This window comes from Lagopus leucura, unplaced genomic scaffold (genome assembly GCF_019238085.1).
Source record: "Lagopus leucura isolate 7727_CA_CO unplaced genomic scaffold, USGS_WTPT01 Super-Scaffold_739, whole genome shotgun sequence".
Lineage (NCBI taxonomy): Eukaryota > Metazoa > Chordata > Aves > Galliformes > Phasianidae > Lagopus > Lagopus leucura.
In genome coordinates, this window is record NW_024962255.1 from 6,278,526 (window position 1) to 6,302,426 (window position 23,901).

General features: G+C 37.0%; 1 protein-coding gene across 2 annotated transcripts in view; it reads left to right on the forward strand.

Annotated features, from left to right (window-relative positions):
* GRID1 (glutamate ionotropic receptor delta type subunit 1) overlaps positions 1 to 23,901 on the forward strand; it is a 513,133-nt gene that overhangs the window by 472,801 nt on the left and 16,431 nt on the right. The window contains exons 13-16 of one of the 2 annotated variants that reach the window (XM_042863189.1): positions 13,301 to 13,496; positions 20,997 to 21,163; positions 22,469 to 22,709; positions 22,970 to 23,056. In XM_042863189.1, coding sequence (XP_042719123.1) covers positions 13,301 to 13,496; positions 20,997 to 21,163; positions 22,469 to 22,709; positions 22,970 to 23,056 — 691 coding nt within the window. The remainder of the gene's footprint in view (positions 1 to 13,300; positions 13,497 to 20,996; positions 21,164 to 22,468; positions 22,710 to 22,969; positions 23,057 to 23,901) is intronic. The other variant, XM_042863188.1, reaches the window with a different exon arrangement.

Below are 23,901 nucleotides of genomic sequence, written 5' to 3' on the forward strand. Positions count from 1 at the left end.
AGATAATAATAATTTGTTAATCATTTTTACTTTTTATTATTATTATTTTATTTATTTGTTTCAGAACAGTGAAAATCTAGCAAAAGCTTCATGACGACCCATCTCTTCTTCTCAGCTCAGATTAAGTTGTCTTTGAAATCAAATTTTCTTATGTTAATGTCAATTATTCACTGTGAAGAGTGGTTGTATGCAGCCTGCATACATTAACTTGGCCTCTGTCTTCATCTTCCTTTGTTATAGTATGTGGTTTCTGATACTTGTGGCTTCTTTGGTTGTTGTTTTCTGTTTTGGTTTGGTTTTTTTTCCTATTTGGCTCTTAAGGGATAAACAATACAAAATACGGTAACAGAAGACTTTTGCCCAAATACGATATTTATATTTGTATTGTTTTTCTCTCAAGAAGCTGATAAAGTGTCTGTTATCTTTTAACTGATAATAAAATCTAATTTAGCAGGGTATTAAGTAGGCAAAAAATTATTGTGACAATAATTCAGACAGAGGTAGCCTTAAAGCTCCAAACATCTCCTAGTTGTGAAGACTAGCTCAGTCCATCATTTGTATGGACAAAAACAATAATAATAAGAAAAACTTCACAGTGAATTCTCTTTTTCAAATGCAGCTGAGTTGAGGAAGAAGTGTTTAAGCAAGATGGCCACTGTGCTTGTGTGTTTGTTTTAGTCTTGCAAGACTGCAAATATTTTTTCCCCACTCTATCTGGTAGCGATTTATTTGATCTACAGTTGATACATCTTTCATGTCACTATAGCGTTCCATGTGTTTGCCTACTGGCTTTATTTACTTTTCTTATGGACAGAAAATTATTCTTACATGTCCCTACATTATATGTCTTTCTCAGAAGAATGTTTTAACAAGGACTTAAGTGGGAATCCAGGTGGAACCTGGATTAAAAAAAATAAGTGACTTCATGATGGTTACTAGAAAAGAAGCTCCCTGGAAAGAAGACAATCAAACAAAAAAACCCTGAGAAATGATTTGCATTTTATACCTTTTATCTGTACTGGTAACTGCCATTAGTGTAACAGCGGGTCCTAATGTAAAAGTAATACAGGATGTTCTATAAGGAGGTAAGATAGTGCCTGTTTTTGCATAGGCTTCCAAATCCTATGGGGTCAGATGCAAAGCAGCTCTGCAGCCAGAATAAGCAAGTAAGCTCCATTTGCAAAGCTGCCAATAATTAGCAAGCACTTTATCACAATAAAGTTATTTCCTGTACTCTGCTTCCCATAAAACAATCACATAAAATTAAAGAGTGGATCTACCCAATTTGTAAGAAGGGGAAGTTGTAACTATTTTACTTGCTGTCAGCTCAGACAAGGATATAGATGAGCTTCCAGCCCTGATAATCTACTGCATATTTTAGAAAATGCCTCCATTGTTCATGCCAGAAAAAAAACTTCTCTTCTTGCATAATTCTTTACCATCTCCACACAAGTGGTGGTTCTGTCATTCTTGTACCACACTCGCTTTCCCACCCGCTATTCACTACAGTATATTCAGCATCAGCAGGATAACTGTGAATGCAAAGGCTTGTACCAAAGCATCTCTTTTTTTCGATTATTTTGGATGGATAGAGAAGGATAAGAATAGAAGTCTCCAGCAGGAGTACAGGAAGAGCGTTTGTCCAGCTGACTTCCAGGGGTGGTGGTTAGTTCTTACAACTGACCTGTGTCACCAGGCTATGGCCAGTCATGTGTCCAGTTGGATAATCTAACTTTCACATCACAAGGTTTGAATTAACAGCTTGCAATAAAAGTTAAGTAATGATCATATCTCCTATAGCTAAAAGCTCAATTCATACAAGCACTTTGGAAGCTGATTTCTTGAAGTAAGATTCAGAAGCCTTTCCTTCTGTGATTAAAATGGAACCTGTTATTGGGAATTCAGTGAGGGCAAGAAGAGCTTGCAAGAAGTCTCACAATACAGACAGCGTGCAGAGCAGTAACACAATCCTGCTGTGCCTCTTTGCTTGCCAGTGCCTTGCTCAACATGCCTTCATGGCATCTGCTTTTCAGCATTGAGTATTACTGTTCACAAATCACCCTAACTGGTAGCTGTGATGCCTCTGCTGAAGGTTTTGTAATGTTACAGCTTCAGTTTTGGTGAGCTTAATGCAGTGTCATCTATTTCATGTTGTGTGATGAAATCAGTCATAAGCTAAGAAATAAAACTTTGTTTGGGCTAATTGGGGTATAGGTGCGTATCTTTTTATCAGCTCTGTTGTGGACGCAGGAACTTCAGGCAAAGGATGAAGCAAACAGCCATGCAGAAACATTTTAAATCATAGGATCTAGATTTGTTAGTTTTGTAAAGAGGATTTTTTGAGTTTGTTTGTTGTTTTTTTTTTCCATGCAAGCAAGTGTTCCAGTCAATTGAGTTACATGGTCATACTTCTCCTTTATAGTGAAGCTTAGATAAAGTGTTGCCTCTGGCCATAAGGTGGAAAACTGTAAACTTACCATTTAAATTCCTCATATCTGAAAAACCAACCAACCAAAAAGAGCCTGCAACAAAACACACACTTAATAGATCCAGGTTATGGATTCTGAGGGGAAGAGTGGTGGGAGTTCTTAGCTTCTAAGCTTCTATTCACTTCCTAGGCTTTACTAAGCAGTGTCTTCTGCACGTGTGCCCCCAAAAGATGTCTACAGGAGTGTTTCGTGTATCATCCTCCTGATAAAGGAGAAAATGGTGTTGCCTTAGAAAAGTTGTTTTAATGCAGCTGCCAAAATCCCATTAAAAAAAAACAAACATAAGTACATGCAATGAAGTTGTTTGCCTTCTGAACCATTAAAACCAGCCTAGGAGAATAAGCTACTGATATAATTCGATTTATGAATAGTCATATCTATCTGTAAAAGCATAGAAAACCATTTGTCAGAATGGGGTGGATGTTAACTACTGTGTTTCTTTTATGTGGCAGTAATTCAATTTGCAAGCTAATATTTCAAGGAATTAAATTAGGCTACCTTATAAACTAATGAATTTCAATATGGAGCACAGCTAGTTTGCTTTGATGCAATGCTGTCTCTGTATCTAATACAGGATATGGCATTCAGGTGAGACTCAGGTTTGGGATGAGGAGAGGCAGGAGGAACTGGAAGGTTTCCCTTTCTCTTTACTTCATTGTACATTGAGATAAGGGGGAGAAGTAAACCTCATACTGAGCACTTGCCTTTTGGGTCCTCTAAGAAACGAGTGGGCTTCTAGACTTGAAAATATGCCTGTGTAATGCATGCACTTTAGACATCAGTAATAACTGCTGAATGTTATATGTGCTTTTGGTATTAATGAAGAGCCCTATGTTTTGATTTCCCAAAAGTATCCCTGTTCTGGCAATCAGGATAGCTCTTCAGAGCCTTTCTGTTTTCTTCTTTCTGTCAACATCGATAGCTTCTGCTTTATTCCCTGTGGTTAAGGGAAGGGTGTGAAGCTGTTTCCTAGCATCACTTTATGCCTCCGAGAGATCTGTCACTCCACCACAGCTGTCTCTACAGAAATCCTTGTCCTACAGAGTGAGACGGCTCCTGATAAATCAAAAATTAATAAAAAGCTGAGCAGGACCTTACCTTACTCTGAGATTTCGTAGTTTTTAATGGAACTACTCATAGTATAATTATATCCTAACAGTCATGGTATGAAGTACCATTCATCCTGAGTAGAAGCTTTGCAAGTCAGCACCAAGATGCCAAGCTTACCCATTCCACACTTTGTTTAATCAAAAAGATACTCTTTTTACATCATCTGAGTGCAAAGCAGAAAGGCAGTGGTATCAGTACCTGTGACAGTAGTTGTGAAGGAAGAAAGCAATTTCTTCCCTTTCAGTCTTAGTCGTTAATCTTCATTAGGATTTTTAGCTTCCAAATGTGAGTGATAGAAGACATCAGCATAGCAAACAGTTTCAAGTGCATCTGCATAAATAACAGAGGTAGTTTGTTATTTTCATTATAGGTAGAAGCGTATGTCAGTTGCCAGATGTGTTTGATTCAGACAATATGATTTTCATGCCAACTTTATGATATGTTTGATTTAGGAGAAGTGACTAAAACCTGCTGTTGGGACTGAGTTACTGTTAAACACCAGCTGCAGCTTTTATTTTAATTAATATTGTGAGGAGTAGAATACCTTGCTTTAATTAACACGTTAACCATTCAAGGTACTTGGAGAAAGGTCACAGTGGCAAATTGGTTTAAAATTAGGATAAGAAAACATTCAGAGGTAGTCCAAGTGATTTATTTATTTCTTCAAAATTATGCTACAACATCTTGAGATGTTTTTAACTCCTCTTTTTCCTGCATTACACACATTTTAATTTTCTCCTCACTGTTAAGTAGGTTATGGGGTGTGGGTAAAGGACACAGGCTAGCCTAGATTTTTTAGCAGGACTGATTATTACAGATTTGCAGAGCATCTCACAGCTGCTCTGAGTCCTCTTCTAGGCTTTGAACTAGATTTCTGAATGTCTTACAAATGTGCTGTTGTGCCAGCTTTCCTTGATCAGTTTTAAAAATCAGCCCGGTGATGCAGCAGTTTAAATGTACATCTAGGCACACAAATTAAAGCTCCAGCTTTTGAAGATGTGGGCCTGCATCTTCAGGAGGTTCTGATATGATCATTCTGGACATCTTGTTGTCTGACTACTTCTTTCAATCATTAACTTGCAGACTTTTTGCCAAACTATGATGGGTAATACCTCAAGTAACCTCATTAATTAGAAGTACGGAAAAATAACATAGTGAAAAGAAATCCTATAAATGCCTCTTTATATTTAAAGGAAAGGCTTGCCTTTGTGCTCATTCTCTCAGTTAGGCAGCAAACAGACTCACACAGGATCATGAGAGAAACTGCCCTCAGAGATCATGAACTATTGTGTGGCAGTAGATTCAGATGCAAATCTTTGGAAATTAGATTTGATCATTATTGCTGTTTAAGTAGCCTATTTGTGATGCTATTGTTTGATTATTTAAAAAATCATTTTCAAACAAAGCAATAATGACTTACACTGCAGGGGACATCACACCTTCTTTCCCATAAGGCAGTGATGCCAGAAAGTATAGCGCATGCAGAAAGAAAAAAATTATTACACACAATAAACCAAAAAAGGGTCCCTAGTTAATGGAATAATCAGCAATCTGTGACAGGACAGATAAGAGGAGGGTTAGGGATATAATTAGAAATGTGATCTTGTGATTGAGATGTTTTGCTAATTTTGTGCCATTTAACAGATTTCTCTGCATGCAGTGCTTGCACAGAGCCAGTGTCAGCTTTGAGCAAAACAACTGCTATGATCCAGTGGCAAGTCAAGTCATACTTGTGCAGATCACTGCAGATGACTGGAGTTGCTGAGGTGGTCCTGCGGGCATTGTTTAGAAATAGCAGAGAGGAGGAAAAAGCAGATTTAACTCTGTTTACAGGAGAACCTGCTTTACTGATTATGATGATGAGGTTCATTCTTGGATCCAAGGTTGAGTCTCACGGACAGAAGAATCATAAAGTTGTCTGTTTGGTTGGTTTTTTTAATGGGTATGCTTCCTAAATGAACCACTGAAACATATTAGCCAGTTGTGTGAGCAATGGGACACAAGACCAGATATACGGATTTTTGTCCTACATTTCCTATGCTTCTTTGACTTTGGCAAAAATGTTTTTTATTCTGAATTACTGAATTATTTTGAGAGCAGTAAGCAAAATGAGATTTTGTATGATGGTGTAGAACGTTTCTGCTGCATATCACTCTCTTAGAAACTAAGCAAAGCCTATAGATGTTTTGCCTATGAAATATTTGTAGATAATAATTAATTACTATTAAAATCATAAATGTGGTGATGTATCATTTAATAATAGCCTTACTGTAGCTTTACATTTCATCAGTGGTTACACGTGCTATTTGTTCCATTCTTTTAGGAATTAATCATGCAATAGCTGTGCAGGAACAGAATCCCAGAGAAAACATTCATATCTTCATTGAAATCATTTCTATGTTGTGATTTGAGAGGAGTATAGCTTTCTTAATGGGTAGAAATATTTAGTTTATTCTTCTTATTTAGTAAATTAAGTTTTTTTCCTTAGCTTGTTGCTGCATTATCCTTCATCCAGGCCCATCTCCCTACCTTTGCCTCCTTCCCAGGGGTTCCCTTCAGGCCTTTGTCACAGAACCTAGGCTGAACCAGGCTGAACCATGCTGAAATTGTTTCAAGGAAATGAAATAATTGTAGAGGCACAGGAACACACATCAACTCCGTTTTCTGTGGTGGAAATGAAGCTGGCTTTAGCTTCCTTTTTCCCATTAAATCCATGACTAGATATTATATCTTGCTGTTAGCTGTATCTAATATAGGACAGTTGATGGGGCTCATCGAAGCCACCATGTTGGCAGCAGTGCCCATTATCATCAAGAGTACAGCTGCCATGAAAAGCAGCTGCTGCAGTGCTACTACCTGCTGAGGGGTTCAATCGCTGTTTGTTTTCATGGTAGTAGAAGTATGTAGTTGACATGGCAACGTGTTTTGTGACACGTGCCAACTGATTGGTTTTTCCACTGGAGGAAACTCCCTGCTTCTTTGAAATCATGTGTAGCAGCTGTTCCTGCTCCACTGGTGGTGACAAGCACACATGCAAGCACAAATGCCTGCACTGTTTGTCTCTTTTTGTGATCAGGAAATTTTTATTCCTGGTGTGAGGGGTTCAATGCAGGTTGTTCAATATAGTTTAATCTTCCAGTGCTTATAACTTCTCTCATAGAAGATCCTATGAGGCTTTTTCTGTTAAGGCTTTAGTTGTTTAGAATAAAGTGGATGGTATTTTTCACGGACGCCTTATGAAATGTGCTTTCTGTGAACTATAGGATGATATATTTACCACTGAAGGACTTGAAAAGTGTCTGTTAAGCATTCAGTGCTACTGCTGATTTCTGCTGGATTGCCTCTCAGTAAATATTTTGCTTAATGTAGTTGCTGAAGAAACCAGATGCCGAGCAAGTCGCTGCACTGAGAGTTAAGGGTGGCTAAAGTGACTTAATTTGCAGTTAAATGAAGCAATACAGGATTTGGTCATGTCACAGTAGAGAAGTTGTCAATTCACTGATTGATTTAGGAGCTCAGTTTGATTGTAATTTTGAAGAAAGTCAAAGGGATGCATAAATTAAAAGCCTGAATCTTCTGTAGTCTAAGATTATTAGATGTGAAGCTAAACCTGCTTTCCTTTAAATATGCTCTGTACTAAGGCTACTGCCATTCTGGCAATATTCTGAACAGTCTTATTGGCCTCACTTAATGGCCTGTCTTTAAATTCATGTACTTCACATTCATTTTATTAGATGCCAATAATATTCCAGTATGTACTGACAACAAATGTTGTACGTTAATGCGAATGTGTCTTTTATTGGAGGTGAGATGGATATTTAATTTTCAGGCTCACAAATGCTTAAAATAGGTTAATTTTAATCTCATCCCATTATTCAGCTAATATACTGTTCTTTTCAGTATTGGCTGCACAAGTGTTTATGAAGAGTAACTTATTTTTTAATTAATATTTAAGTGGGCTTCTTCTTTTATAGCTCTGATCTGGTAAGACAATGAAAAACTTTTCACATAACCCTCTGAGTCACTGAGACTATCATCACCTATTGGCAATTTATATATATGACAGATGACTTTTTTTCCTGAATTGAAGCTTATCTTCAGCTTGGGGCTAAAACTCTCCAGGGAATGTTTTTATGTGGGAGTTTGAACTCAGGTTCAGATGTCTTAAGACATTCTCTACCCACTCATAAATCTTACTTAAACTAAAGATGCAAAGTTTGGCTGTCTATGAATAATGGACTAGGGCTCTAGTCCTTTGCCTTGCTGCTCAACAAATTGATATAAAAAGTAAAGAGAACTCAGTTTCTGAACTGAGGGATCTTCTGCTCATACATGCTTAGAACTATTCTCAATAAATTACTTGTGCTGGTACACTACAACCCATGACCTCAGTTCAGCTTAACTTCCACAGGTTTTCCAGAGTTTTGCAGACTGCTCTCACCTGCCAATCTTCTTACATCAAAAAACAGCTGTTTTCTCACTGGAGATGAGAAGCTGATACTGCAAAGCTCACCTGGCTTCAAAATTTCTCTCTCAATGGAAGGGCTGAAGTGATCATCAGCAACAAACACCATTTTCTCATTTGTTCTCATTGTCTTTGTAAATATATCCATGCATGGTCTAGTGCTGAACTTAGTGTCTCAAAATGTGAACGCTTCCCTCTGTTCTCAGAAGATTTCTAAGCCTTTTCTTTCCACTTGTGATAGTTGGTGAAATAAATCTCTTTTCAGATAGGATTGTATATGCTAGGTTTCAACTCATAGGTAGTTCTTGCACTTACCCTGGTGGTGTAATGTGGTCAAATCAATTCAGCTACTTTTATCTTTATTTTGATGTGTAAACTTTATTTCCTAGTATGTAAAACATGTATTTTCCTCCAGTAAATGTTCATTGAATCATAGAACGGCCTGGGTTGAAAAGGACCTCAAAGATCATCTAGTTTCAATCCCCCTGCCACAGGCAGGGTCACCAATCTCTAAACCAGGCTGCCCAGAGCCACATCCAGCCTGAAATGTTGTTGAAAAGCCCTTATAGTTAGAAATTGCAATTGTACTTAATTATGTACATATAATCAATTCCTAGGCTTTGAAAAAAAATTGAAATAAAGTAATTTCAAGGTATTTAAAAAAGTAGAACTTCAGAACTTGTAGTATATTTTTGTATGTATTTCCGAGGTGCTCCATTTTGGTAAAGCAGCTTAAAACTCTCATCTTCTCCAGGTTGCTTCATCTTAATGGCAGCCGTCACCTGGAATATTATGCTGCATTGAGCAATAATGTTAGGGTGCTGGCATCCCTAGGTAAAATAAGAACATAACTTTCCCAGGCAAATGTGGAAAAGCATACTGTGATTTAGGGATTAATATTATTTAAGAAAATTGATTTATTTACTTGGGAGGAATTATTTGTTCTGTATTGTTTTTCCAAACATATGCAGTAATTCAAAGGGAGAGGCTATTTGAAATGTACTCACAACACAGCAGAGTGCTGATGCCCACTCTTATGTCTAATCTTAACCTATATTATTTCTAATAGTTCATGTGCAGATGAGCAAACGAGCTAGGCAGGAAAAATACTGCATCATTTTTTAAACATAATGCTGTGGATTCAGAAACTGCTAAAATGCTAACTTTCCTTAAGTAATAGCAAACTGGAAAAATACAAACAGTTTCAGTGTTAAAATATTTGCAGTGGTGAATACTAATGAGAAATTACCTCTAAATCAAGGAGCTGCCACTATTGCCATTATGGTCTCTTTAAGGCTGAAATCAAGATAAATACTACTTTTTTTTTACAGTGGCATAGAAGAATTCATGACATTACTACATAGTAATCTTGTTAACAGACACAGAATTTACACATAGGATTCCAGATGTGCAACATTCTCCTAACTTAAAAGAAAAGGAATAATTAAGAAGGTGAAAAACTCAGTAAATAAATATATTTTGCCTTAAAAAAAAAAAAAAAAAAAAAAAAAAAATTAAAAAAAAAAATGAAAGGAAAGTTTGCTTATCTTTTTGTGGGTTTTTGTTATTTTGTTTTTGTTAGTGTTTTGAGGTTATTTACTTTGATCGTGACTGACAATCGTGAGAGGCAGTTTTGGATGAACAGCTGAGGCTGCCGTTTTCAAGTTGAGTTAATTGGTCAGCAGTTACTTCCGAGCACCTGGTGACAGGTTTAGTCTGTCCCTTAGATAAGATTTGTTCATACCGTTCATCCAGAAAGTCTTATCTTTATAGCACCTCTAGAGTCAAATCAACCTATGCTGGCAGAACCTTTTTTGGTTACGTATCTACAGCTCTATGAGTCTCTTACAAGTAGGAAAGCATTTCCAAACAGTACAACCTAACCAATATTTTTATTGTGTCAGTTATTTCTAATGGTCTAATTATAAATGCTAGTACAGCTATTGCCTAAATGTTTATTCCACAGCATTTGGTTCATGTCAATATGTTTCTAAAAATTGAAACAAACAGTTTTCAGTTGACTCCACTTGAAGTAATTGCTACTCCACTGGGAATTACGTATCAATTGTCCTATCTATCTAGCAGATATTATTACACTGGTTAAATATTTCAGCTGGTAACTCTGTTCTGTTTGGATGGACCACAGATACATTTACTTAAATCAATTGGTTTACATGTACTTGCCAATTACAGTAATCACACAGTGGATGTATTTATCTACAAATTGAAGGTCAGCTCCTATAAGTGTAAGTGAGGAACATTGGCTTTTTCTGCTTTACTAGCTTTATCTTTAATCACACTTACAGAGAGTCCTTAATGGGTTGTGAGATCCAATAATTGAGGTGGTAAGGTTAATGGAGCGTCTTGTTATGCTGCACATTTTTGTTGCAAATTATTTTATTTATTAAATGCATGAAATCTTTACCGCAGGAAAGTGAGCTAAGAATCTGAGTAGCAAACAAAGGTGGGTTCTGCTAATGGCTATTCAGCAAAATGAAGAAGTCTAGGAACAAAGAGTAGCTACCTGTAGAGAATGGCACAGTGCTAATATATAGAAGTATAAATATATGAAAAATATGTGAAATATGCACTTGTGATTATCTTAATTCATCCTATAAGACAGGAGATTTCAGTGCAGAAATATAGTAAAAGAATTTTTTTATACTGAATAACAACTGTTGTCCAGACCACTCCCCATCAAGATAGTTTCTGAGATAGTTCTGGCTAAGTGGTCCCTTTGGTACAGACATAAGGTTACCTTCTTTCTTTGACATTCACCATCTGCATGAATTTATGCTGCAGGAGCCACTCGCAAGCTTGGTTACCTGCTGTGACCCTGGCTGTGTCCTTTGGAGACCTTCTGACTCGCTCAAAAGATGTTTTCAGTAGTGATACAGAGAATCTCCTGTGTCAGGAGCAGTTCTTACAATGGATCAAGTAGGGCACTGCAGGAAAGGTGTGCATAATCCTCAGGACATGCAGTATTCTTTATTATCCTTGTAGGAAAATTCTGCCAACTATAAAGGGATCATAGTTGTTCCAAGCAACACCCAAGCAAAGGCTGGGCTTTCCTCCCTGCCACCTCTTACCTGCTTATTGGGCCAGCAAAGCACTTGATTTATACCCAGAATTTGCTCACTGCAATGCTTAGAGAATTGAAGAAAAATGCTTTTCGAAAAGCAAGATGTACTGTGATTTTGTACAGTACTGATTGTCAATAAAGTGCGATTTAGCTAAAACAAAAGTAGTGATTGTCAATAAAGTATAATTTAGCTAAAACAAGAGGCAGATTTCTGTCAAAGTTCCCATGCAGAGGCAGTAGAAGGGATCCACGTTATGAAACATTATGAAAGCTACAGTTTGCTTTTTTTGAATGCTTACATTTTCAACAAGAATGACAGCATGAACAGTAGACATTTGTAAAGTTATCTGCTGAAAGTCACATTAAAGTACAATAGCTAAAAATGCTGCTGCTAACGTGCTTCTACCTTGTATGTGCTTCTACAGGCACTGAAATCTAGACAGCAGACTGTGTTAAAAGGGTTGCCACAGAAACCCTGCGTGTGTATTCGGCACCTTTCTTAGTCATTTGGACATACAATAGACTGAAATGTGTCTTTTAACAGTCAGATCATCCATCCCCAGGATGTGAGCAATTTCATGTGATATGATGAAGCTTATTCTAAAAAATAAAGAAGGAACTAAATGTAGCATGTAATCATTTAGATCAAAATTGGAGGAAAAATGGTCCTGTTCAATGAAATGTACCAGAAACATTTAGGAAATCAGAATATAACTTTCAGGACTGTTAAACAGAGAGAGAGGACTGATACAAATTCTCTCATTTTTTATTAGAATTGTTGAATATCTGGCAACCTACAGGGTGTTCATTTCTGTTTTACTGAAGTGGTGTATATGGAGCAAGGGAAGTAACATATCTGGGGTTTGATGCAACTCCTGGAGTTAGCGCAAACCCACAAGTGTGCAAAAAAACTGTTCACAGTCTTACTGAAAGCTGCTTAGCAGCTTAAAATGATAAAAAGTCCTTAGCACAATTTAAGAACTTAAACCACTTAAAATTTTAGAAGCAGCGTGTGAGTTGGAAGGGTGTTTGTAAGGGTAGAAGAGGCATCCCTGCTGAGCTGCGGCTTTGGGGATGGAGCTGGCAGCCTCACATGGTGCCTCCAGGTAAAGGGGCTCCTTGGGAACCAAACTCAGAGGGCCTGAAGGTGATGTGATGGGAGGATGGTAGAGTGGATGGGAGAGTTTAGTTTGATCTCAGCTAAAGTTAATTGGTAGTTCATATGAGAAGCATCTGAAATAAATCTTATATGAGGTTATGCATTTATGAGACATAAATATATATATGTCATAATTTGAGATACAGTTTAGCCCATGCTGCCACTCTGTACCTGTACAGAAAAGTGAGATGTGAGAACAAAGGAAGAGGACACGGGAGCAAACATGGGTGGCTGAAAATAGAAAATTGACTTGATTCTGCTTCAAATGTTTTGAAACTTGGCCTGGTTCTCAGTGACATAGGCAGTGATTTACACTTTTCTGTGCTGAAAAGGCTGTAAAACAGGAGTGAATTACATTCAGTACAATTTGAAAATAAATGATGCATTCACAGTCACTCAAGTTGAGGCCCATTTACACTTCCAGGGTGGTATGATGAGTAAATGAAAGTTAGACCTCTGTGTGAATGAAAAATGTCTGTTTTACCAGAGGCTGTGAAGAAAAGAGAGAGAGGGACATGGTAGAAATTGGAACCAAGGCTTTTATTTGTTTGTTTTAAAAAGTCTTATTGATTTGGAGTCAGGTGGAGTATTGGTATAAGTTCCAACTAATTCCACTGAGTTCTGTGAGGTGGTGCCAAGGTGGCTGACAGTTTATATTTACAACCTTTTCCTGCACTGGGGTATGTCTGTAATGGACTCCCGTTCTGTGCAAACTTGGGATAATATTTAACGTGGATTATCTACCCAGAAAGTCTTTATTAAGGTTAAAAAACAAACAAACAAACAAAGAAAAAAACCTCAGGTATGACTAAGTTCACATGATCTCAGTTGAATTCAATTACTCTTTGGTTTTCCTTTATGATGAAGGCGAGAGATACTCAAGTATTGCCTGGTATTGATAAATGCTTTCCGACTGAAGACAAAAATAAATCATTTAATTAAATTTCAGTAGCATTCTATGTTTCACTAATATCTCAATATTGCTTGAATTTCAGAACATTTCAGGACCTGTCTAAACAAATGGATATATCTTACGGTACAGTCAGAGACTCAGCAGTATATGAATACTTTAAAGCAAAAGGAACAAACCCTCTGGAGCAGGATAACACATTTGCTGAACTGTGGAGGACAATAAGTAAGAATAATGGGGCAGATAATTGTGTATCGAACCCTTCTGAAGGCATCAGGAAGGTAAGACTGGATTACAGTGCTCTTTATTTAATTGTTGTGCTGTATCAAATTAGTTTGCGTGGAGTTAATATTGTTGAGTCACATTAATGCAATTACATCGTAACTTTAAACAAAAATATCCTTACATAAAGTTCCTTTCAGTAACTATGCCAGATAAAAGGCATCTTGTGAGGTCGTGATTTTGAATTAAAGTACTTTAGCTCTGCCGGAATCTCCAGTATTTAAATCCTCCTTTGGAGCTGGCTGTAAAACTTACAGGTTTCTTGACAGCTTTGACAATACCCATCTTCAATGGTATTTTTTATTATTCAGATTTTGACACTTGTCCTTTGCTCATTTCTCTTTTTTCTTTTTTTTTTTTTTTTTCATTTTCTTTGAATTAAAGTAAGTATTGGTAACATGAGGAATGAATGAAAATCTACTAAAGTTTCTTAGAACAGAACTTTCATGCCAAATTTCTTTGTTTATTTGAGACTTAACAAGCACATGCTCTTTCACATGTCAGAATGCTTTCACCTAATTTTTATTTCTCTTAGATTTTTTGATGAAACTGAGTATTGTTGTAATAATCAAATATATAGTAGCTTGAGATTCTACATCCTTGTGCTGACTTCTGTTATAAACAGCCCTGGTTAAGTTCAGGCCCACACTTTCTCGCCCTTAGTCTGCTGGTCTTCTCTGCTTTCCATCTTGTAGCTTAGCAGAAGCAGATAATAAATAGCAGCAAACTGCATGTGTCCTGAAGTATATTGTGGCAGGTGTGCGGAAATAGCCAGTGAAATTTTAATGTGCTTTTCCTTTAGAGAAAAGTGTCTCCTTTATTTTTTAATTGATTTCCTTTTTTTTTTTTTTTTTTAACACAGCAGGAAAACAGCTATTATTAAAGTTGTGATTGTTAGATCAGGATTATTCTGTTGTCAATGACACAGTGATTTGGAATAAATTTATTACAAGTTCCTTATGCTTTTATAAATGAGAAATAAGAAAATGTTTGAAGCTTGGGTTCTTTTTTTTTTTTTTTTTTTTTTTTTAATATTTTAAACAACTTCTAAGCTGTCAGTGAGGAAAAAAAAAATACTGTTTTTTACAACACCATAACCATAGCATGGCTGAACATCTTAATATAAGCCATCCTATTTCCTGATTTCCTGAATCAAAGTTCTTTGATATAAGATTCCCAATTGTTTGTGTGACTTCTGGATAAAATCCTTATTTTTGGGAAAACATACTTTTGCCTTTTCCAGTACAGGAGTATTCTGTCAATAGTTTTGGTTCCCCCTGCATTTTCTCCCGCCTTCCAGCTGAGCACTTGGCTCAGTTAAACTTTCTTCCTCTGGTAGAAGGTAGAACCCTGGCTATAGAAAAGTCTGCAGTGATTTGATTTTCTTTTTTTTTTTTTTTTTTTTTTTAATTTGCTTGTCACTTTATGCAAATGAAGCCTCTATTTCAAGGCTTTCTTAGCAGAGACATAAGTAGTGCCAATGTGTTCTAATCTATGTAGCATGACATTTAAAACAATATATAAGTAAAACAGTTTACCATAGAAAAAAAGCACAAAAAATTACCCTTTTTGTCCCTTGTTTGTTTTGTTACCATTCTTACTGTCAGCAGTAAAGCTATAAATACTCTCTTTCCATAAGCCTATTGCATGCTGCCATTTGTTGTAGCTAGATTTGCCTAAACCTTAAATGTAACTGTGGACTGGCAGGCTGTTTGGACTACCAACTATGTTGTCTGTATGGAGCTGGCAGCTCTGTCTCTTGTAAGTAATGTTAAATTTTTCATACTGAGTTTGATTTTAATATTGTAGGGTGATTTTTATATAACTCGATCAGCTCATTCCATTAATGTCAACAATAACTGAATTTACCTCAGCTCCCAAAGCTGACCAAGGCTGCTATTTAATTAGGCACGTAAATTGAGCTCAGTATTTAATAACATTGTCAACTAAACGTTTGTGTTTATAGTTTAAATGTCGTTCTTGCTAACTCATTGAGCTCCTTGAAAAAAACAGACAAGTCAGCCATATCAAATATTTTGGCTAGAAACTCTGTTTTCCTAAAGAAGAAATGGTATCGGCCAAAGAAATCAGACTTTTTATATCTCTAAACACGTGCTGCTGCAAGAAAGAGATGTACATGTACCTTAGAAATGCTTTATAGGAAAAGGAAAGTCTAAATTCCTCCGGCGTATAAAGATACCTAACACATTTTCTGAATAAAGACTTGCCTGGTACAATGGAAAAAAAAAAAAAAACAACTACTTCTCTCCTCTTGCTCTCCATTTTCTTCAGACAGCCTCACAGTTCAACTGCAGTTAAGTAAGAAAAAAATAAAAGCCTCTTCAATGCAAAACAGGAGAGTACTGCTTACTCATGCAATAGGCAGGTATTTCCAGTCTTTGTCTCAATTCCATTTTCCTCTCTCCATTTCCCAGACATGTTTCTTCTCCCTTTGACTGACTAAAACCAAACAGACAATAATGGAAGAATGTCCTGAATGCCACAAAAGCTTTTGGTTGCCATGGAAGAGGTCACTTTCAGACATAGCACAGCCTTGTAGCCACAGTGACCATCTCCCATTGTCAAAGCACAGCTTTTGCAACACAAGTACAGCCACAGAGACAGCATTGATGCAATGATCAAAAGAAAGTATAGTACAAAATATGAATGTATCATTGATTTATGCAGTAGCACAGTACAAGTGCATTCCTATCTTTTTTACTTCCTTCCAAATGTTTCTCTCCTTTAACAAACAATAAACATCAAATGAGATCTTTTGTTGTTGAACAGACACTTCTCTTCATTTTTATTTTGAGATTGCAAGTAATTTAATAGTTCCATAAAGAGGATTTTTTTGAAATATTTTTTCCTGTGATTTACTGTCCACACTAGATTTTGCATTGTGAATTATTATGGCTCATCCATATATTTTCATGGATTGTCATAAATTTCTTCATTTTTTGACCATGATCAGCCTCTGGAGTAGGAGCAAATGCTTCCTTAAAGCCCAAATATATTGCATCCTGTAGTAGCTTCTAATGATATTAATTTTAAGTAATTTCAACAGGATTAAGTGGCAAGTTTTTTCTTTATTAGAACTGTGCAGCTTCTTCTAAGGCGCTTTTGAAATAGAAAATAAATATTATCCAAGCGTGTTTTTGAACTATTCTTCTAATAGCAATGTGAAGGTCACTCTTTGATATTTCTGTGTTACCAGCTATATAATGGGATCATCTACAGTGACACTCCATTTTGGCAGTAGATTAATGACGAATGTAGCATTATTGTACATTTTTTTTCCAGTGCGGGAGCTTCTTCATAAGTTGCAGATGAATCACAGGCCTATCAGTGATAAAGCTGAAGTTCATTTTTTTTTTTAAGTATTGTTAGTTCTTACCACATGTTCTTTGAAAATACATAACTTTACCAACAGTAAGACAGGACCCTTTGAAATATATTCTTCCATCTCCCTCTATGTTGAAGAGTAACATAATGAAATTGGTTACTGCTTTTCAGAAGTATTACTGTTATCTTTATGGTCCCTCTTATTATACCAGGGAAACAATCTTCCTTGGTCTTTTCATTTTTGATGATTGCAAAGAAGGCATTTTTAATGCAAGTTTCTTTTTTCTTCTGAAATTTGTTTTCCTCAATCTCTTCAACTGAAGATAAATCTGCTATCTTTGGTGTTAACCGCTACAGAAGTTCAACCTGGGTGGAATATATGACCACTTTGGCTGAATCTCTGTGAAAGAGGTTTTTGAAACTGAGTTATTTCTGTTTTGTGCTGCAGTGTGCCTGCGTGCTGAAAGTCACAAAAAGGCCATAGCAAAGGAGCAAAATATGAAAGCCAATTAAAAGCCTAAACTGTAGCTTACTATTCTGTGTTTCATTTCAATCATTCTTTCTTTCTCTATCTTACCTATTCTCAGCTGGTATTTACCACATTCCCTTTTACTGTCTTTTTTATCTGTATTTTCTTTGCAGCAGTGTCTGATCCTAGAAAATTTGGGACCCAAAAACAAATAGTTCAAGCTTGAAATGGCTAGGCTGTGAATGCAAAAAGCATGAGGATATGGAGCTTTAATGTACTGCAGTCATGATGCAGTTGCATGGATAGATACATCTGCATAAGGTGTCATTAAAAAAGCCTATGTTTCCTGCTTATACATCCCATGGGCCAGTGCACAATGTCACTCATAGTTGTTTAGCTTGTCTGCCTTCACCTAACAGCCACAACAGCCATTACAGGGATATGAAGCATGCCAAATTTAGATAGGAACTTACTGTTTAGTCATAAGGAAAATTTCTGTGCAACGAACATGCTAATAGTATGAGATTGCTACTCTTAAGAAAAGAAAGATCTGCAAGAGGAAGAGATTTTGGAAGAGAAGAATCTTCCCTGAGGAAAAAGGAATCTTTGGGAAGTCGGTTTTTGACAATTAGAGAGGGGAAGCAGTTCCACGTTCAGTATTTCTGGAAGTTAAGAATACACATAATTAAGAGTTTAAAACTCAGATTCCTGTTTATGTTGAAATGTACAGTCTATCAGAAAAATACTGCTCAATGGATGCCACTGGGTAGAATTGTTTGTCATAAAAATACTAAATTGATACAGAGAGACTCAGTAAACTTTTCATTGACCACTTGTATTCATAGGATGTAACTTAGGACAGCAATGTTGCAAATGCTAGAGAAGTAGACCTTGTCAAAAGATCTGCTGTCTAACCTTGAAAGTCAGCGTACAGAGCTCTTCTACATAAAATGAAGTGCAGAAAACTGAGGCTTGAATGGTAGAATCAATAATGTGATTTTCTCTAGACATTGCCTTATAATTGAAATCGAATATTTGAGGAAGGCTGTGTTCCTCAAGTATTACTAAGAAAAAGATGAGGAATGTAGGATGTGTTGTCGTTCTTCTTTTATAAACTGTTAATTTGAAAAGATGATTTATTGGAACAATTCTGAAACAACTAAAAGATCCAGCTATTAAAAAAAGAAAGAAGAAAAAAAAAAAACAACCCAGAAACCAACAAGAAATCAAAGACATTTTATTACTGTGATATAGGTGAAATCTTCTCTGGGTCTTTTTTCTGTGTGTACACCAGGCAAGCTTTTGTTCTCTAGTAATAACAGATTTTGAACAAATTCTGTATAGGGGAAAAAAAAAAAAGCTGTTGTCTTTGGTCCTGTAACTGTGGCTTTTAACACAGAAACACTTGCGCACAGTCTTGTATTGTAGATAGCAAGAGCCTGTGTACTGTTTACCACAGGGTAAAACCTGAGATGTGCAGCCAGAAGCACTAGTGGGAGGAATGCCCATTGCTGCAGGTAGGAGGCCTCACAGGTGTGGAAATATAAGATGAGAATTGTTAAAGTTCATCATGGTTATTTCCAGGTACATGCCCATTCAGAAAGTTCCTTTGAGAAACACATTTTAGGCTTCCAAGAGTGCAGTTTACCATCTGAATATAAGCTAAATACCCTGAGGAATCTCCTTCCTTTCCTTTTTTTTTTTTTTTAAATGCATCTTTGTGTTGATAGATTTGAAGCCTTTTCTGACTGTCACATACAGTAAGCAGTGATTTATTTCTTGATTCCTCCTTTCCAACACCAGTACTAGTCAGGTGGATGGCCAGGGGAACTGGAATACAGATGTGGAAGTCATGCAGTACCATTTGAGAGAGATTTTTTTGTGTCTAAGCTTGTATAATTAGTCATATTAGTTAAACCAATATATAGTTTAACAGTAGGATCTTGTGGCTCCTACTTGTATCCTGCAGTCCCTATGCTGAGTTTTAGCTTTAAATGATTGTTTTGAGCTAGTAATAGCTGTCTGAAGCAACATACGTTAATTACTGTTACCCTGAACTGACCGAGAAATTGCAGGAGAGAAAGAGGAGCTTGACTGGCCAAACCTACAGTGCTGGTATACATTTAAAAAATCTGTTTTCAAAGTGGTCAGTACAGGATCATTTGAATCTTGCCAGAAACAAAGGCTATAATGTATTGCTATTCTGGTGTAGTTCAGAAGAAAAAGAATTTGGGGGTCTTTGATTGCATCGATGCAGACAGAATGTAAAAGAGAAAAGGAGGTGAATTGTGGCAAGTAATTTACAGAAAATCCAAAAGCATACTTTTCAGTTTTATTTCCCTCGATTCTATCCGTTACAAGATAATTCACCCATCTGATTTATTATCATGTTTAAGCAACTGTCAAGGACTTCAGAAAGCTATGATTTATACTAAAGCATGGTGAAATTAACTTAGTTGCTCAACTGAGGAAATTAATTTAGTGAGCCTTATAGGCTTACAGGTCAATTCTTTAACTGAGATTACACAAAATGGAAAATATATGGAATAACGTCAGCACTGCAGCCATTGGCAAAGAAAGTTTAATGATTCAGTTTCCAGACTTCAGCTTCCTATCTTGCTTTGTTTTGACCTAAAGAAATCAGCCAAAGGTGGGCTGTTGTCATTTATTTTGTTTTTTGTTTCTTAAAAAGAAAAAAAAAATGTCTTGGAAATCTGCAGTCATGATTATTCATTTATTTGCATTAGCTGTTCCCATCCATCTGTTCTTCTTTTGTGCTCTGTATATTCACTTGAGACTAAAAATCTTAAATACTTGAATTTATTGGGAAACCGATGATTACTTTAAACAAACAAAATGATCACAATGAATTTCTATCCAGACATTTTTCTTACATCTTATGTTAAGTAAGGTGATTTACATTCATCATATTCACTGCATGCAGACATTGGCTAGAATGCCAATTAAGGCTGACATTTAAGGACATCTGCATGAACGTGTGCTAAAATAGAACAATATTTGTCCCAAAACTGAGCTGACAAGAGATGCTGGTGATTATTCTTGTCTGTGGGGGGGAAAAAAAAAAAAAAAAAAAAAAAAAAGAATAAAAAAAAAGGAATTCTTTTTAAGCTTTGAGTGTGATTGTTTTGTTACAGGATTAACACAGCTCTTGGAGGGCACTTCTTTCACTTACACATTTACTTGAGGGAATCTGTAAAGTTTCCATTTTGGTGACTGCAATGATTAGGGAACACCACTAAGTGCTCATCCTGTACCTGTCTAGTTACATAAATGTATGGAGCTCCTGCTAATCCATGTCTCCTACAAAACATACATCAAATTTCATCAGTTAAGGCAAAGGCTTTGATTTATAATTAATTACCTGTTATGTAAGCCTTGCCTAAACTTACAGAAGGCTATGTCATCCTATGCTCTCTCTCTCTATTAAAAATGGAAGATGTTTTAGAGAGGTTTGAAGTAGATGATGTACTGCTGGGAAAAGCATAGATGAGGTAATGTTGTGGGGGAAGACTTAAAAATGTATTAAGATGCTGGAGGTCTATAGATGTGACCTGGTGAAGTACCAGCATCGGGCTTTTTATTTTTGCTTGTTGGTTTTTTTTTTTTCTCCTATCTAAAAATGTGGTTTAGTTTAGATTTTGTTGTGTTTGTGTTGTATTTACAGGCAAAGAAAGGAAATTATGCATTCCTGTGGGATGTGACAGTGGTGGAATATGCTGCGCTGACGGATGATGAATGCTCTGTGACAGTCATTGGTAATAGCATCAGCAGCAAAGGATATGGAATTGCACTCCAGCACGGAAGCCCCTACAGAGATCTTTTCTCCCAGAGGTAAACCAAAACAAAGTTCATTTTGTAGGATTCTTCTCTGCAACCAGCACGGCATCCCATTGATGGTTCACTTCAATTTTGACAGTGACAATTTGCTGAATAAATTTAATTCTCTTCCTACAGTGACAGCAGAAAGGTTATAAGTTCAGTCTTCAACAAAGCTGCTACTTCTGCTCTGTGTACTTCTGTTTAGGGAGGAGGGAGTGGAGATGGTGTGTGGCTTCACATCTCTGAGTAGCACCGGCTCTGTCAGAAAAGGGACCAGAGTTCCCAGAGCTCTGTATGAGCTAGGGGAGAGATCAAAGAGAGATTCCTGATTTATATGTTTTTCAGGCTATGAAACGATGTTCTTCCATACAGTAAGCAAGTAATAATGTCTCAGTTTATCCTTTAGGGTGGAGAGACATGCTGAATGTCACAATAGTACAGGAAAACAAGAATTGTTGATTATTGCATGGCATTACTACAGTATCTGTGGCCATTTGGTGGTCTATGAGCTATGAGCATCTTTTTCATGTCAGCGTGTACACTGAATGGAAGACATGCAGGTGGGCAGGCATGCGTGGCCCTAGCAGAAGGTGAGTGGGTGCACTGCTCCAGACAGGAAGCTGGAGCAGGATTTCCCCATCTCACTTGTTCTTTATAAGAGGGAGTAAAGCTCCAGTTGTATAACCAAAGAGAAAGGGTTGTTAGTAAACAGCAAAAATAGTTATCAAACCAAATCCAAAATGAATCATTCTTGGAGAGAAAGGACACTTCACAAGAGGCAAAACAATGATTAATTAGCAACTGTTAACAAAGTAATTCAAGCATGAAGTAACAGCACTGAAGTAAAATCCTTTTGAATAAACTGCATTTGCTGAACTAAATAAGTCGGTCGCTGCTTAAGCACATTTGTATGAAGTGGTGCACAAATAGTAGCATGTTTAGTCTCCCATGATTTTAAAATTACTGTGGGAGAGCAGCAGTGAAATGGGCTGCATATTTCACTAGCGGAACCAGCTGCTGCAGCTGAATGTAGCCAGACCAGCCATGACAAACTGTGGAATATGGTGATTTCCCTTGGGAATGCTTCTTCCCTTGCAATGAAATTTCCGACAGTCATCCTTCCTCTAAAGTTACTCACTGAAGTTTGCCTGCTGTTGTGAGCAGAATGAGTTTCAGATTAATACTGCATGGGGATGGGGGCTTGCAAGACAGAGTTTTGAATTGTAAGGCAGTTCATGTAACAGGAAAAGAGTGCAAAAAATGTGGAAAAAGATGTAATTGAATGTAATACTTGTGTATGTTTTTAAATTTCTGCAGGATCTTAGAGTTGCAAGAAAGTGGAGATTTGGATGTTCTTAAACAAAAATGGTGGCCACGGATGGGACGTTGTGACCTGAATAGCCACACAAATGCACAGACAGATGGGAAGGCTCTCAAGCTGCACAGTTTTGCAGGTGTTTTCTGCATTTTAGCAATAGGCCTTCTTCTTGCCTGCTTGGTGGCAGCATTGGAGTTGTGGTGGAACAGCAACCGTTGTCATCAAGAAACACCGAAAGAGGTCCATAACTTTTATTCTTATCACAATTAGAAAACAAGTAGAAAACACGAAAAAGAGAGCAAATGGAAGGTGGGATTTTAGGTGCTCTCATACAATAAATTTGATTTATCTTGATTCGCCATACTAAGCTTTGCATATAACTTTCTGGGTGGTTGTTTCTAAACAAACAAACAAAAAACCACAATATGTCATTTGTGCACATGAAAGGTGCCAAACTGACAGTCCTGGAGACTAAAGTCCTCTATTTATTTATAGAGCAGGTACAGCATGGGCAGCAGCAGTGCAAACTTCCCCACATTGCCCCACCAATGTGCCTCAACCCTGACCTGGAGAGACCACCTTTAGGGGTAAGAGTAGTTCAGAAACATGCCCTCGGCCTCTCTGCTGTGACAGGGAGGCCAGCCATGGGCACCTGGTTGTGCCAACTGTGGTGACGGTTTCTCTGATCTAAGACCCCATCTGCTGGCTGTGAGAACCATGTCCATCTTGCACAGGCTAGGCAGCTGCCAGCAGCTAGTGGTTGTTTTCCTTCATGGCTGACTTAGGCTGAGTTTGATGAAGTACATGAGCAATTAAAAAGAAACCATCTACTTATTACTGAATAAGCCATAACTGCCATGACACTGTTTAAATGCTTCTTTTCTTTTGAAATCAGTTTTATTTCTAAACCTAGGGGCTTCTGACTGAACTGAATTTCATGTGACATTTTACTTAGGAGCATACATCTGAGAACGTCTTGTTTTTGAAATGTTTTGCCACAGTAGGAATAGTTAGCAATGCTATGATAGAATAATCAGTCCATAGTCAAATCTGTCTTGCATGAAACCTGTATTTGTTTACATAGCTTAAATGTTTAACAAACTAACCTCTTGTAATTTTTGAAGCAGAGGCACTTGTAGGTGCTTTCATCTTGGAACAGATGTTTGTAACAAGAAAATAATAGCAGTGAGCTGCACTACAGCTGGAAAATAGTACATAGCCCATCAATTACAATCTGTGTTTCTCAGATTGCCAGGAGTATTACAATAATTGACACACGCATCACCTGTAAGCAATTCTGCCAAATGGGATCTGATGATATATGTTGCGGTATGCAATGCTGTGAAATATTTATCAGTAAGATTCCATTTCTCTGAGTCCCTGCTTCTCCCATTTGAACTCATCCATCAAGTGTCAGTGATAAACATCTGTA